The 13,508-nt window shown below is 41.3% G+C and overlaps 2 protein-coding genes across 3 annotated transcripts in view; both read right to left on the bottom strand.

The window, feature by feature from the left end:
• Positions 1–2,745: 2,745 nt before the first annotated feature.
• Positions 2,746–9,752, bottom strand: gins3 (GINS complex subunit 3). Of its 2 annotated transcripts, XR_004897887.1 has the most exons (4): positions 9,404–9,752; positions 6,555–6,788; positions 3,788–4,200; positions 2,746–3,656 (listed from the first exon to the last, which is right to left on the bottom strand). XR_004897887.1 is itself a non-coding variant. In XM_031285365.2 (3 exons), exons 1-3 carry the CDS (start codon positions 9,572–9,574, stop codon positions 3,970–3,972), a joined length of 636 nt encoding a protein of 211 aa, XP_031141225.1. In that variant the 5' UTR covers positions 9,575–9,752; the 3' UTR covers positions 2,746–3,969. The 2 variants fall into 2 exon arrangements, 1 of the variants encoding a protein (XP_031141225.1); XM_031285365.2 differs by having other exon boundaries at positions 2,746–4,200.
• Positions 9,753–11,699: 1,947 nt separating this feature from the next.
• Positions 11,700–13,508, bottom strand: part of znrf1 (zinc and ring finger 1) — a 57,322-nt gene continuing 55,513 nt past the window's right edge. The window contains exon 5 of the mRNA XM_031285363.2: positions 11,700–13,508. This exon is cut by the window's right edge and continues 57 nt beyond it. The gene's annotated coding sequence lies outside the window, so the exon portion shown is untranslated.

Raw genomic sequence — 13,508 nt, 5'->3', positions numbered from 1 at the left:
GTTGTCTGAATTTCTTTTCAAAGTGTACCAGATTGAGGCATTTAAACGTTAAAATAGACAACATTTTCTTACAGGGGAGCATGCCCATGGACCCCCCTAGGGGGGCTTGTGCCCCAGTGCAGCTCTAGGTCTAGTGATGCCCCTGGGGCAGTGTCCCCGTTTTAAGTTTACAAAGATAAAAACATTACCTGTTTTGTGAGGTATTTATGCTTCTGAGCTGAAAATGTCCCCGGATTTTGTCTCAGAAATCTGGTCACCTTAGACTAAAACTACTTTTGAACGTACACGTTCCACCAAAACAAGTTCCTTCCTGAGACTATTTAGCAGAGGCACTGTGGCTCCATGCAGCGCTTAGCACATGACGATTGTGATTGGTTTTAAGAAATGTCAATAAACCAGAGCACGTTTTTCTCCTATACCGGAATGCTGTGAGGACTAGACAGACCTTCCTCCGCAGCGCCGTGGATCACCGTCTGAAAGGACGTGCATGCGCATTTGTCGAAACAGCCAATAGGAACACCCTCTCTCTGGAATGACCTGTGATTGGCCAAAGTCTCAGGTCACGAGCGAAGATGATCTAAAACCTGAAAACAGAATTAAGAGGAGGGGCCGAAGTCTAGTTTTCTCTCAGACCACTTGAATTATAATATCCTGAAAGGTTTTTAAGGATTTTTTAGCCCAATGCCAAAAAAAAAAACTGAACTGCCTACCAAAGCTTTAAAGGGTAACTACTGTTTTTTTCATCCTGGACCCTATTTTCCTATGTTTTTGTGTCTAAGTGACTAATGGGAACAACAATCTTGGCTTGGTCATTGGTCCAGTATTAAGAGAGATCGCTGCTGTCAGGAGTCGCAAACAAGCTACAGTGTAAGTTAATAGCTTGTGTTTACCTTTACAAGTGCTCGTTTTGCCGTGACAGGCTCAGATTAATATTCTAAGTGTCTGACAACATTATGGAAAGGATTTCTAAGGTCGGCCTTTCTGTTAAAGAGTAAGATCATTTTTTTAAACAACAAACGAAATTGCGTTCGCTTAAAGCCACCAGACTCCATGTAAATAAACAGTAATTTTAGCACCTCAGATCTGTTTCTGGTTAAACAGAAAGTTCTCAAAGTTTTAAAGGTCTATCTCTGTAGAAATCCTTTCCTTAATGTTGTCAGACACTTAGAATATTAATCTGAGCCTGTCAGCAGCAAAACAAGCACTTTATGAAGTTAAATACAAGCTGGACAACTGCCCTATTAACTCATATTGTAGCTTGTTTCTATCTAGCTTAATACTGGACCAATGTCAAAGATTGTTGTTCCCATCAGACACAAAAACATAGGAAAATAGAGTCCAGGTTGAAAAACTGTAGTTACCCTCTAAGTATTAAAAATAAAAGTATCAATTAATTATGCAGAAAAGCCCTAGGGGGATTTCAGTCTAAAACAAACACACAGGCTGAGGTGTCTGAATGTAACCTCTGGATAACAAGCAGTGCCACTGCAAGGATATAAAGCTAATGATATGAGCAGCTAAAGGCCAACGCACTCACACATACACAGAAAGGGCGTGGACAAAATACCAGTAACACCATGTAATAATACAGTCAGTACATACCAATATGGTGGAGATCATGGGTTTTCTTGTTTGTTAGGTAAGCGTCTTCCAGTGTTATTGAGGATTAAATTACTGTATGACAACTGTATCTTTTGTTAAAGTAGTTCTCCTCTCGGCACTCTGCATATCTATATTTTTTCGTCACATTATTCCACGTAAAATGTTTGTGATGCAGCAGTGATTCAGGCAGTGATGCTGTAAATCCAAACGGCAAAGGCAGCTATACAAGCGAGCCATTAAGCTGAACATCAGGTCTGACAATTACCGTTATCAACATTACCATGACAGTCAAAAGTGGTATGGGTACTCTGCGGAGCAGACGTCAGTTAATTTCGGACACTGGGCGTAAGTCTCCAGGAGGGAGGTGAAGTCTATCCACCCACAGCCTGTCCTCATTTAACCATACATCTCATCTCATTTTAGGAAAGTTATACTTGAGGCAGAGAAGAAAGGAAAGGAAAAGTTTGTAGTTTAGACTCTGCCACTTTGTTTAAAATAGCAGCAGCAGAATAGACAGCTAATTAACAGCCTGTTTGCTACATTGTTTTGCTTAATGAGGGAAAGACTATTAATAAATGCATTCAGAATGACATCATCTCAATAACTCAGTCACTCAGTTTTTCCAGTATTTGGTGCGTGGAATGTGGTAATTGCAGACTTCTCACTCTGCACAACAGTTCATATAAGTGATCTAAATATGCATGCTGTGGCTACACTTTGTTTATAACAAAAATAAAGCGATAGTTAACATTTTCAAAGCCTATCTTACCACAGACTATGCAACAGTGTTATTTGTATGACCACAGAAGTAACACAGGCAGTAAACATTGTGACAGCAGGTAGATGCTTAGACAGTCTGCAATAAGATCCCATGCAGATATTTGTAAAATCAGGACTAAAACAAATTGCTGGTAGTGAGATAACAGGTGATTTTTTTTTTTTACTGCTTCTCTACCATTTGTGTTTGTAGGCAATTTAGAAATGACTGAGTTGGACTGCTGGAAAATGTTGCCATTTTATGTAATCAAATTACGCATAACAAGGCAAAAAACATCCACACATACATCTCACCCCCCCCCCTACTGAGCGGCCTAAAAACCCTAAGGTTACCCATCTGTAGTGATAGAACAGAAACAAAACAAGCAACTGTTAGGAATCTTTACTTGATACATGTTAAAACAATTAATCAACAACCACATTTCGGCAACCAACTATTCATATTCATAGATCAATGAATTTCCATCAAAAATCCACTTTTTAATCAACGGTTTCAGTACTGTGATAAAACACCAAGTGATCATGAACACACTGTCAAATTGTCAAGATTACATAAAACTCCTACAATGGGACAAAATAAATAAAATGTATACTCCACACAGGGCAGGGTTTCCCTCAGTGTATTGCAAGCCCGGATGCCTCAGCCACTGGGAATTATTTTGTAATGTATTTTTAAGACATTTATTAAACTACAGTTACAGCGGGGTGGCTCGGTTGGAAACTTAGACGTAGTTGTATATTCAAATCTCCAGTTAGCTTTCAGCACCAACTTAATGTAGGGCCCTATGGAATCTTATAGCTTTTTAAAATTCTGAATTTCACGATCCTGTCCATGATTCTGTCATCACAGAAACGATTGGGCTCTACATTAATGCTGCCATCAGTCTGCAGGGTTTTTCCTGACTCAGAATGGGCCTTTGGGGGGACACATATCAAGCTGAGGGTCCTTCCCAGGAAATATTGAGTGCCAAACACTTAATTTCCTGCATTCTGATACATTTTTGAGCACCAATTTATGTTGGAAAGATCTTTATTTAAGAAAAGGAAAACCCAGAACTCAGGAGGCAGGTGACAATTCAAAAAATAATAAAGTACAATGGAATATAATGCAGTAAGGGGGCTTTAAGATTAGGGGCCTGGGCCCTGATCCGAGTACACTTGACCCCAAAGTCCAGTCCGTTTAAACACTGCGTACCATACCCGAGAGTTGGTCGATCCGAAAAAACAAAACAAAAGTAAACCACAGCGAGAAGTTTTTAACCGGTTATAAATCTGTCTCAATTCAATCCTAATGCCTCTATATCAGCAGTGGCTACTCCTCTCAGTGTTTTTGCGCTTGTAAATTTTCCTTTGGCTCAGACTGAAACCTCTTTGGGGGGCGCCAAAAATTCCTCTATGCAAGAAAAATCCTGATCTGTGAATGGCCCCAGCCGGGCCATCGTCGAAAAAAAGACACTTGCCACCGGGCTGAACAACTTTTCCGGGGGAAACCCTGCAGGGTCATCGAAATGAAAATGAATGTAAAAGTCAGCGCTGCCGTCATGCAGCAGACTTAAGTTCTGGCCAGTCTCTGTATCTTTTAGCTGCAGGTCAGGGCTGTATATCGGTGATCTTCCTCTTACGGTAGTTGAGAACCAGGCTGGAGGCGGTGAGTTGGGAGGCCTGGCCCTTCTCCCAGCTCTGGAAGTTGTTGAGGCCACTCTGCCCCGACGTGAACAGAGCCTTCTCCAGGCAGTCCAGACGCTCCACCAGCGCAGACGTGTCCTCGTTGTAGGCATTCTGAGAGGAGTCCATGTTCCGTCTGAAGCGACCGATGAACGTCTGGACGATGACAATGTGGACAGTTTGCCACCCATTAGATCAGAAGACAAAGACAGCACATATATAGGGTTAGGATTGGGCATTGAGAACCGGTTCCAACTTGGAATCCTTTCAAAAATTACAATTCCAATGGAATCGTTAGTTGAATGAAATCGTGGTTTAGAATCTGATCATCGGTTCCAAATTCAACACAAGCAACAAAGTTTTGGTTTCCATAGCGACCACCTTACCTCCAAGCGCTAGTTGTGTTGCAGCCATGGAGCACAGTGAGCTGGGCTCTAAAGTGTGGCTTTATTTTACGTTCAAAAAGGTAAAACTGTAAATCACCATTGTATCAACGTTATTATGAATACATGTGTCTAATCGTAATTTTTTTCTACATAATCACTGTTTCTTTGTTTAACCGCAATTAATTGCTAACAATAGCTAAGGTCCTAAGGTGTATAGCTGTTGATTGTAATTGTAAATTTTATGTTCATTTCAGAAAAAAATACAATGTTTTATGATGATAAAGAGGCGTAGTTTACTTCATAGGCTGTTCTTACATTATCTGGGTCACATAACAGTAATATATAACCAAAAGATGTATCCTGGGATTTATTCAAAACTGTATTTGTTTGAAAAAGAAATGCAAAAAGACATGTTTTTAAATTTGACTGAAAGAGACAATTAATTGTACAGTAAAATTTGGAATTGTTGAACCTCTAGTTCGTGACCAAGCAAGCAGTCCCCTTTGATGTAAAATGTCATGTTAAACTTCAGATATGTATTATTTCATGTAACCTGCCTTTAGGCAAAACTGAATATTGAAACATTAAAGCTGTGCTAAGAACTGGTTCTAACATTTTACAAGTGCAGCCGGTATATAGTCTATAAACCTGCAATCAAATGGAAAAAAACCTAATTTCTCCCTTGATATTTTGGTTTCTTCAGTCTTCACAGTGCCTTTGTCACATTTTAAAGTGTCTCTATAGATATGCAGTTGTGCGTAATTTAAATCAATGTAGGTAGCACCAGCAGTGCATCTGAAACTGTTGAAATGTTGAACTGTTGAAAACCAGAACATAAACTTGAACATTTATCTCAGTTTTACCGGCCAGAGGATCGGATCCCGGGAATTTTAACGGTGGTATTTAAATATTGATGTTATTTTTTAGACAATTTGGTTGATTGGGGTTTTATTTACTCAAGCATAATCAACATTTTTGTTCATCAAATTGTCAGAAGTAACAGGCAAATATATGTAGCTTTCTGTCTAATAAGGTAACACAGACTCATTGCCTTTACTGTACGCAAAACCGATCATGCTTACTGACATGCGTAGTCCCCCCCCCACAGGCCCATTCTGAGTCAGGAAAACCCCTTTTAGGGTGTGTAAGGCTATGGAGAAGTCTTACAGTGTGCAACAACCCTCTGTTTCAGTTTGACTGTCAGACAATGAGATTAGAGATAATCTGCCTGGTAACAGCTGCACCAGACAACCAGTAGTCTGTCATGTGTTCTGATCTGATTGCACCCCCTAGTTGTAATGTAGTAAATAACACTGGCTGCGTTTGTTTTGAGTCGGCATTGTGTCTGTGGGTCTATGACATTTTGTAGCAAAGCATCTGGGCTGTTGAACAATGCAAAACGTGTTCATATTAAATGTGGCCACACATTTATTAAGAATCTAAACGTAACTATCAGCCACACAACATGTGTTCTGTACAGAATAAGCCTTTAAATCAGACAAATAGCAGTTAAAATCCCTCCAATTCAAAATCAATAAAAAGTTTATATAAAATGTCATCATGTTGAGTCGATTCTGAACCAATCAGCTATTAGATCAGCTGAGAGGCCGGCGTTTCCCAGCATGCCCTGGGTCCGCCTGGGTCTTGCAGTCAGTGAAAAGCAACTGCGTCTCAGAACTGCGGCCGCCTTGATCTGGTGAGGTTATTGTTGCCCACGTGTGCATGACGTCAGAGCAAGTCGAGATCAAGTCGGACACAAATCTAACCGGCAAGCATTGGGCGGCGATCTCCGGTGATCGATTTTGCGCAGACCTGGCTCATCTCCAACGAGCCTAGTGTTTGGGTAAGTCCTGGATCTTCTCAATCTTACCTACGGCACCTTTAATGGGGTTTGCAGAGACATGCTGCGTTCTTGATGAAGTAAATAAATCATTACGACATGTAATATGCGTAACAAGGACCCATGTGGAATTTTAATATTCATTACATGTTAGTGGTCTTTCAGTGTAGACCTGGGTACTATTATACTAATTGTTTTCATGCCAATACCAACGATGAGCTTTGACATTCAATCATGTTTAATTAACTCTTGTGTTGATGTTGATGTCTGTGCATGTTGTTCACCTGCAGCAGCGTCTGTGCGATCTCAGGGTTCTCTGGACTGTCAAAGTGCAGCATCTGGGACCCCAGGCCATAGTAGTAAGGCCCCATCTTATGCAGATCCACCACATTGGGGTCAGCGTTGAACACCGTCCTCCAGCCCTCTCTGTACACCTTCGGAAGCTCCACTGACAACACTCTCCTCTTCTTCTCGTACAGACCCTTGGACAGCCACAACGGAAGCTCCATCTTTGTACCCTGAGATAAAGAAAATGGACTTCAGAGTTGGATCAGTAAGATTTAAGATTTATTTTATAAGGACAATGCGGATGAATCAACATTTCTGTAAATGTACCAGTGTTAGTCAGATGGCTAATTTTCAACTGTAGTCCTAGTTACACAGCATGCATGTCTTTATGGAGGGAGGAAACCTGAGCACCCAGAGGAAACCCACACAAACACAGGGAGAACAAACTCCACACAGAAAGGCCCTGCCCGGACCAGGGATCGAACTCTGCAGTGCCTACTTGCTGTGAGGCAGCAGTGCTAACCACTGAGCCACCGTACCACCCACAGTAGTTCATTCAGTCATCATAAAAAGAATAATTATATACTGTACTGAACTAATCTCCTACACCCCTGCACCACCTAGCCTATGCATAAGAAGCTAGGGCTGGGCAATATATCGATATATCTATATATGTGAGGCTAGAAGTGTTGTCTTTTCCTGGTTTTAAAGGCTGCATTACAGTAGAGTGATGTCATTTTCTGAACACACCAGACTAGGGGTGGAACGGTACATGTAGCTATTCGTATTGAACCGAAACGGTACGAGCGTCTCGGTTCGGTACATGAATTTACACGGAGAATACACGGTATAAAAATAAATAAAACTTGCGTGCAAATGAATTAATGTAATGTGGAACTACTGTTACATACGCGTTTCTTAGGGACACCTAATCTGTAGCCCCGCCTTAGCTCTGAAGCTCCCAAACTCCGCCTACATGTCAAGTCGGTCCTGTGAGTCCACACCAGAGCCATGTCTTTCTCCATCACTCTGGTCCACATGAAGCAAACTAGTCCCTTCCATATACAACCAAACACGGATGTACTCCCTTCTTGCCTCGACCACAAATGGCTTCCAGGCCCATTTGCTTCGCTGTTTGCTCCGCTGTTAGCTCCGCCGTTAGCGTGTGAAGCTAACGCCACAATTCGCCAACTGCTCTGTGTAACCGAAGCTGCTCTTTTAACAGCCCTGCTCTGTGCATTCACATATGAGAGCAGTGCTTGTCTCCCATATCACACTACTAGCTGATTGTCTTATTTTGTTTACAAGTTCCAGATGGAGTCTGGAGATGATGTGGGGTAGCCTACTTAGCCTATTGTTTACTGTTTACATCTTACTTTATATACTTCAGGCTGTTGCAGCTAGCTCAGGGGACAGACTGGATGACACTAGGTGGTACAGCCTGAGACATGCACAATAAAAAAAATTGCCTTTTGCATTTTTGTTATGCTTTTCCCTTCATTGTACCGAACCGTGATGTCTGAACCGAGGTGTGAACCGAACCGTGACTTCTGTGTACCGTTCCACCCCTACACCAGACTGTTCTAGCTGTTCTGTTATTTGCCTTTACCCATAGCCTATAGTTATTATATCAACATAAGTGATTATTTATCAAAAATCTCATTATGTAAATATTTTGTGAAAGCACCAATTGTCAACTCTACAATATCACCACAATATCGATATCGAGGTATTTGGTCAAAAATATTGGGATATTTGATTTTCTTCATATCGTCCAGCTCTATAAGAAGCTACTCTTTTATATTTGTTTCTTATTCGGTTGCATGTTTACATACGAAAAGGAGCTTTACACACATTATCAGAGCTGAATATTTCATGACTGCAGTGTTATATTTTATGTAGTCTTGATTTAGGTGTTTACAGTGCTCATTTACATTTAAAAGGGTTGTAAATCTGGTTCTCCAAGTTAATTGTAGCAAACCAAAGTGAACTTTATTCAAATAAAAAGTAGCCTAATTTAGAATCTATCCCCATTGATCCTGTTGGTTTGTTTGCTGCTTGCATGGCTGTCCTAACGTTACAGCTGTAGCGCGCTGGCTTTACGTGTTTACAGGTATATCTGGCAACCCGGTCTGGCTGACAAACTGGGCAGTTGATAACAACACACAGGCCAAAACACAAACAGACATTTCAAAAGGAGAAAATACTGGCATTAGCATAGTTGTCAGAAAAGATAGTATTTCAACTTAGCATGTTTCCTTAATATCTGATGACGCATTGGGGTAATTTTTGGATTTATTACAGTAAACATATTACATATTGGAACTTTAATGCTGGGTCCTGAAAAACATAACTTAAGTATCTACTATGAACTGTGACGTAACGTCACTGACGTTGAAATTATATTGACGTGAGTGTTATTTAATTTCCATTTAGGCAAGGCAAGGCAGCTTTATATAACGTTAGGCCTATAGCGTTAGTTTATATTGTATTGCTTTTATGTCCTTCACTATTGATTGTTGCTGCATGGAAGCATATTATGTTACCTCCAGGATAATAAAAAAAGTTGAAGTTTTTGGTAAGTAATAAACATGTCGAATTGAAAAGTGGTAATATGTTTAAGCAGTCTTCTACCACACGTGCCAATGCCAATACAGCATGGTAACCAAGAGTAACGTTAATGTTAAACTGCAAAATAGTGAATGAGGTTTGGCGTACCTTTCTTTACACAACAAAACGACCTGTATCTGGGGTACTTTTAGTTGTATTTCTGAAAGACACTAAACAAATACATTGACAACATTGTAACTATTACGATGGCATTTTCTTTAGTAACTTTACCGACCTCCGGTATGTCCTGCGAGTCACTCGACTTTTCCAGAAATCCCAGCCGGGGAAAACTGCACTCTGTCCGGATGGGAAGTCTTTCATGAGAGAGTACAATATCGTCGAGAGACAGGAAATTCTCCCCCATCCCCACCCCAGGTTGTACAGGTAGATATGACTGTGTATCCATTGTGTGCCCGAATGAGACCGAAAGTAGTAGCTTTATATCAAGTATATGCTGAAAATACTGAAATTGTGTGCAGAGACCTCTCCTGTTGTGTTTACAAGTCTTCTTCCTCCTTGCTATTTTGGCGCCAGGACCTGTTGACCAATCAGAGCGCTGCCTCAGATCTAGAGCAGAGCAATCGATTCAATCTGAGTCGAACTGAGTGAAGAATATCTGTTGTCCGTGCTTTTACGATGTTTTCCCGCGTTATATACATGTTGCTGCTTTTAAAAAGAGTTATCTTAAAGCTGGTTTGAATTCAAATACAATATGTTGCATTAGGGAAAAAAGAACGCCCTTACTATAATGCAAACGTTTCCAACAGTGAACTGAATAACAAAATTAAATTCAGGTGCAATTACAAATGTAGCCCTTAGAGGTCAGAATATTACCATTCCAAATGTAAAGCCCCCTCGTGTGCTGTTAGTTGTATAGAGTCAATGGTCCTGTTTTAGGAATGTTTATCAGTCAGGAAGCTTTGTTAAATTGGAAAATGACAGCTAGCTCATACTGTAATCTTGTAATTTCTAATCTTTTAGGGTACCATCACTTTACTTTACATGTTCCATTATGATATTTACATACTTTTATTTAAGTAACATTTTCAATGCAGGAGTATTTTTTACAGTGTGGTATTAGTACTTTTACTTAGGTAAAGGATCAGAGTACTTCTTCCACCACTGCTTATAATGCACTTATAAAGTAAAGTTTATGAAAAGGCTCATGATATACAGTACGTCCCCAACTTTACCGTCCATCTTTTACAGGAAATAGACAGTATGAGTGCCGAGCAGCCTTTGGTGTGTCAATAGTTAACTCCCAGCTTGTCACATCTGAGGCAGTTTGCCGGTCAGCCCCTTTCAAAGACGACTTCCTGGTTTTAACCAGTGCTGGAATGGAACTAAGTACATTTACTCAGGTACTGTACATAAGTACAAAATGGAAGTACTTGTACTTGTCTTTTCTGTTCATGCCACTTTCTACTTCTACTCCGCTACATTTCAGAGAGAAATATTGTACTTTTTACTCCACTACATTCATCTGTTACAACTTTAGTTACTAGTTACTTTACACATTAAGATTTCTGCACAAAAGTAGTTTTAGTCGTGCAACAGAAAACTCAGATTGGACAGATAGTCTAGCTAGCTGTCTGGATTTACCCTGCAGAGATCTGAGGAGCAGTTAACCATAGTCCTCACAAATCCACCAGAGGTTAGAACACCAACACAAAGAAAGAGGAAGGGGACGGACATTTGAGGGAAAAAAAGGACATACGGTGGAATTTCCTGCAGCAACAGGGTAATCCCAGAAGTGGAAGGTCGTAGATATAAACTATATCATATCATATCACTACGTTCATTCTAAGTGGAGGTGATGTGATGTGTAAACATTTAAGTTTAGTATTTTGGCAACTTAGTTGTGCCGTAGTACCTGAAAGCTAAGAATGCTGGGATACCTGTTGTACGTTGAACATGTTGAAAAGTAAAGCCACCTTCTGCTATATGCTAATCTGTCTCACGTGCATTATTTATAAGAAGTCATCACAATCCATGACCCCCCCCCTCTGTGTTTCCATGTTGAGAAATGTTGAGGAAATTGTTTTATTTACAGATTTTACAGCGGGGAAAAATTAGTTTTGAAACAGCAGCTCCTTGCATCTCACAACTCTCTCGCCATGGCAACAATTACTGGCATCCGACATGTTCAATAAGCAGTAGAAGTGGACAGTTTTACCCATATACTATACCTATAAACATGTCCCTTCAAGGCCTATTTCTTGTCAAACGGCATTCTGGGAACTGTAGTAAAACTAAAAACTAAGCTAAATGAAAGGATTTACACACAGGCTGTTTAGAGAAAGAGGATACCTCATATTCAATCCCCAAATAACCCTTGGAGTGTGTTGAACATTTCTGACTGGTGTAAGAGTGGACAATAACTCTTGGGTGGCCTTTTCCCAATATTTAACTGTTACACCATGTCCCATTAATATACAGCTAAATGGTATAATACATGCTGTGTGTCTATAGGCCGGCAGTTATCCAAGGATTAAGATGTTTCTGGGTCACAGAAGGAAAGTTAATGAAAATAGAGTCATCTAGCACATTTTATTCCACCATTTGTTTACAGTAGCTTTGTAAATGCAGTTTGTTTGTATGTTCATTTGTAGAAGTCTTCATACATCAGCTCTTGGCATTCTGAAGAGTGGGTAACACCTCACATGATTGGAATATTAAACAAATGTTGTTAAATATGAACAAATGAATAAATAAGCCCCATCCAGTGGATCCACAGTGGGACTACAGAGTCCTTTTTCGGGTCTGAGTGGCTCGCGTCTCCAGTCGCAGTCAGCCAGACCTCCTCCAGCAGAAACACAATGTGGGGAACCGACAGTAGCATAGACCACGAGGCGCCTTTAGAATCACACACGCAGAGACACATGCACAGAGACACACACACACACACACACACACACACACACACACTCTCACACTTGAGATTCTCACGAGAAAATGACTAATCATGATCACATGAAAAAATCTGGCAGATCTAAAAAGAAAGAACCCCAGAGAGAGGTTAGGTGTGTAATTTACAATATGTCATGTCGCCTCTCTGTAGCTGTAAACATCAGCAAAGTAAAGGGAGGACTGCCAGTCGCACACACACACACACACACACACACACACACACACACACACACACACACATACATACACACATACACTCACATACACATACACACACACACACACACACACACACACACACACACAAACACAGGGAACATGGACATCTAGACTGTAAACATTTCAATACACACACACATACACATAGCACTGTCCCAGTCAGCCCTCTACACTGACCTTTCACGCTGTGTCACACGCAAGCACACACACACACACACACACACACACACACACACACACACACACACACACACATATTAGGCTTCAGCAAAAGCTATGTTGTCACAGTTCCAATCTCAGACACACACACACACACACCATACACACATAGTGTACATACACATACCGGGTGAAGCCTGACACTGGAGCATCCCAAACACACACACATTACACAGTAGGAGCGTAAACTACACTGCTCTCTCCCAATCAGAACTGAGACTGTTCCTCTCCACCCCCAGTCCATCTTTAGATCCCCCCATCTCTATTCTGTACATAGACAAGCTGACATCCCAGTTTGTTTGTTCTGTGTTCCACCATCCCTCCCTCCCTCCCTCCCCGCCCGCCCTGGTGTGCACAAACCAGATCTAAGAAGCATTTTGGGGACTTTCGGATTGAGTTATATTGGCGAGGAAGGGTGCAGAACTGAACTGCTTTGAGTGGACGTCACCGAGTTGGAGTCCTGTTGTGAGATGAGAGGCCCCACCAAATAATTTCAAAGGTCTGATCTCAAAGCAAGCTTCTGCAGCTTAACAATCGTCAATCGCTTGGTTTCCTCTTCCTCCTCTTTCTCATGCTTGCCGTCTTCCTTCTTGCTCGTGTGGTTTCCTTCATCTTCCCTCCTGTCCCCTCCCTGCTCTGCTTCCTCTCCTCTCCCCCAGTTAAGGCCATGGGGCTGACAGGCCTGGCAGGCCTGGATCCAGATACAAGATGGAAGGCTAGCTGCTGGAGGCCTGCAAGAATCCTGAGCATGTCAGGGAGGCCGATGAAGCCCTTTAAGGGGACTATTAGCCTGGAGAAGTGGGAGGGGGACAGAAGGAAGGGCGGGTGGGCGGGGTAAGCAGTTTCTTCAGCAGATGTAATAATGTCTGCCCTTTAATGTGTATGATGGTTTGGACAGTCACGATTTCTGGGTTCAGCTCACAAGGAATAATTATCTTGGTTAGGGATGATGGATTCTGTCAGGATAAGTACGTGTTGATCGCTTTGATTGT

Source organism: Sander lucioperca, chromosome 7, assembly GCF_008315115.2.
Source record: "Sander lucioperca isolate FBNREF2018 chromosome 7, SLUC_FBN_1.2, whole genome shotgun sequence".
NCBI classification, from domain to species: Eukaryota; Metazoa; Chordata; class Actinopteri; order Perciformes; family Percidae; genus Sander; species Sander lucioperca.
The sequence above is the reverse complement of the archived record's forward strand: the minus strand, read 5'-3'. Positions and strand labels throughout refer to the sequence as shown.

What these genes read in the sequence shown, in the direction of transcription:
- gins3 (XM_031285365.2), bottom strand. Translation starts at nt 9,574, where the DNA reads ATGGATACACAGTCATATCTACCTGTACAACCTGGGGTGGGGATGGGG. An exon ending in ACTCGCAGGACATACCGGAG is followed by an intron (nt 6,789 to 9,403) that starts GTCGGTAAAGTT and finishes TCTTTATCTCAG; the next exon opens with GGTACAAAGATGGAGCTTCC. An exon ending in TCGCACAGACGCTGCTGCAG is followed by an intron (nt 4,201 to 6,554) that starts GTGAACAACATG and finishes GTCATCGTCCAG; the next exon opens with ACGTTCATCGGTCGCTTCAG.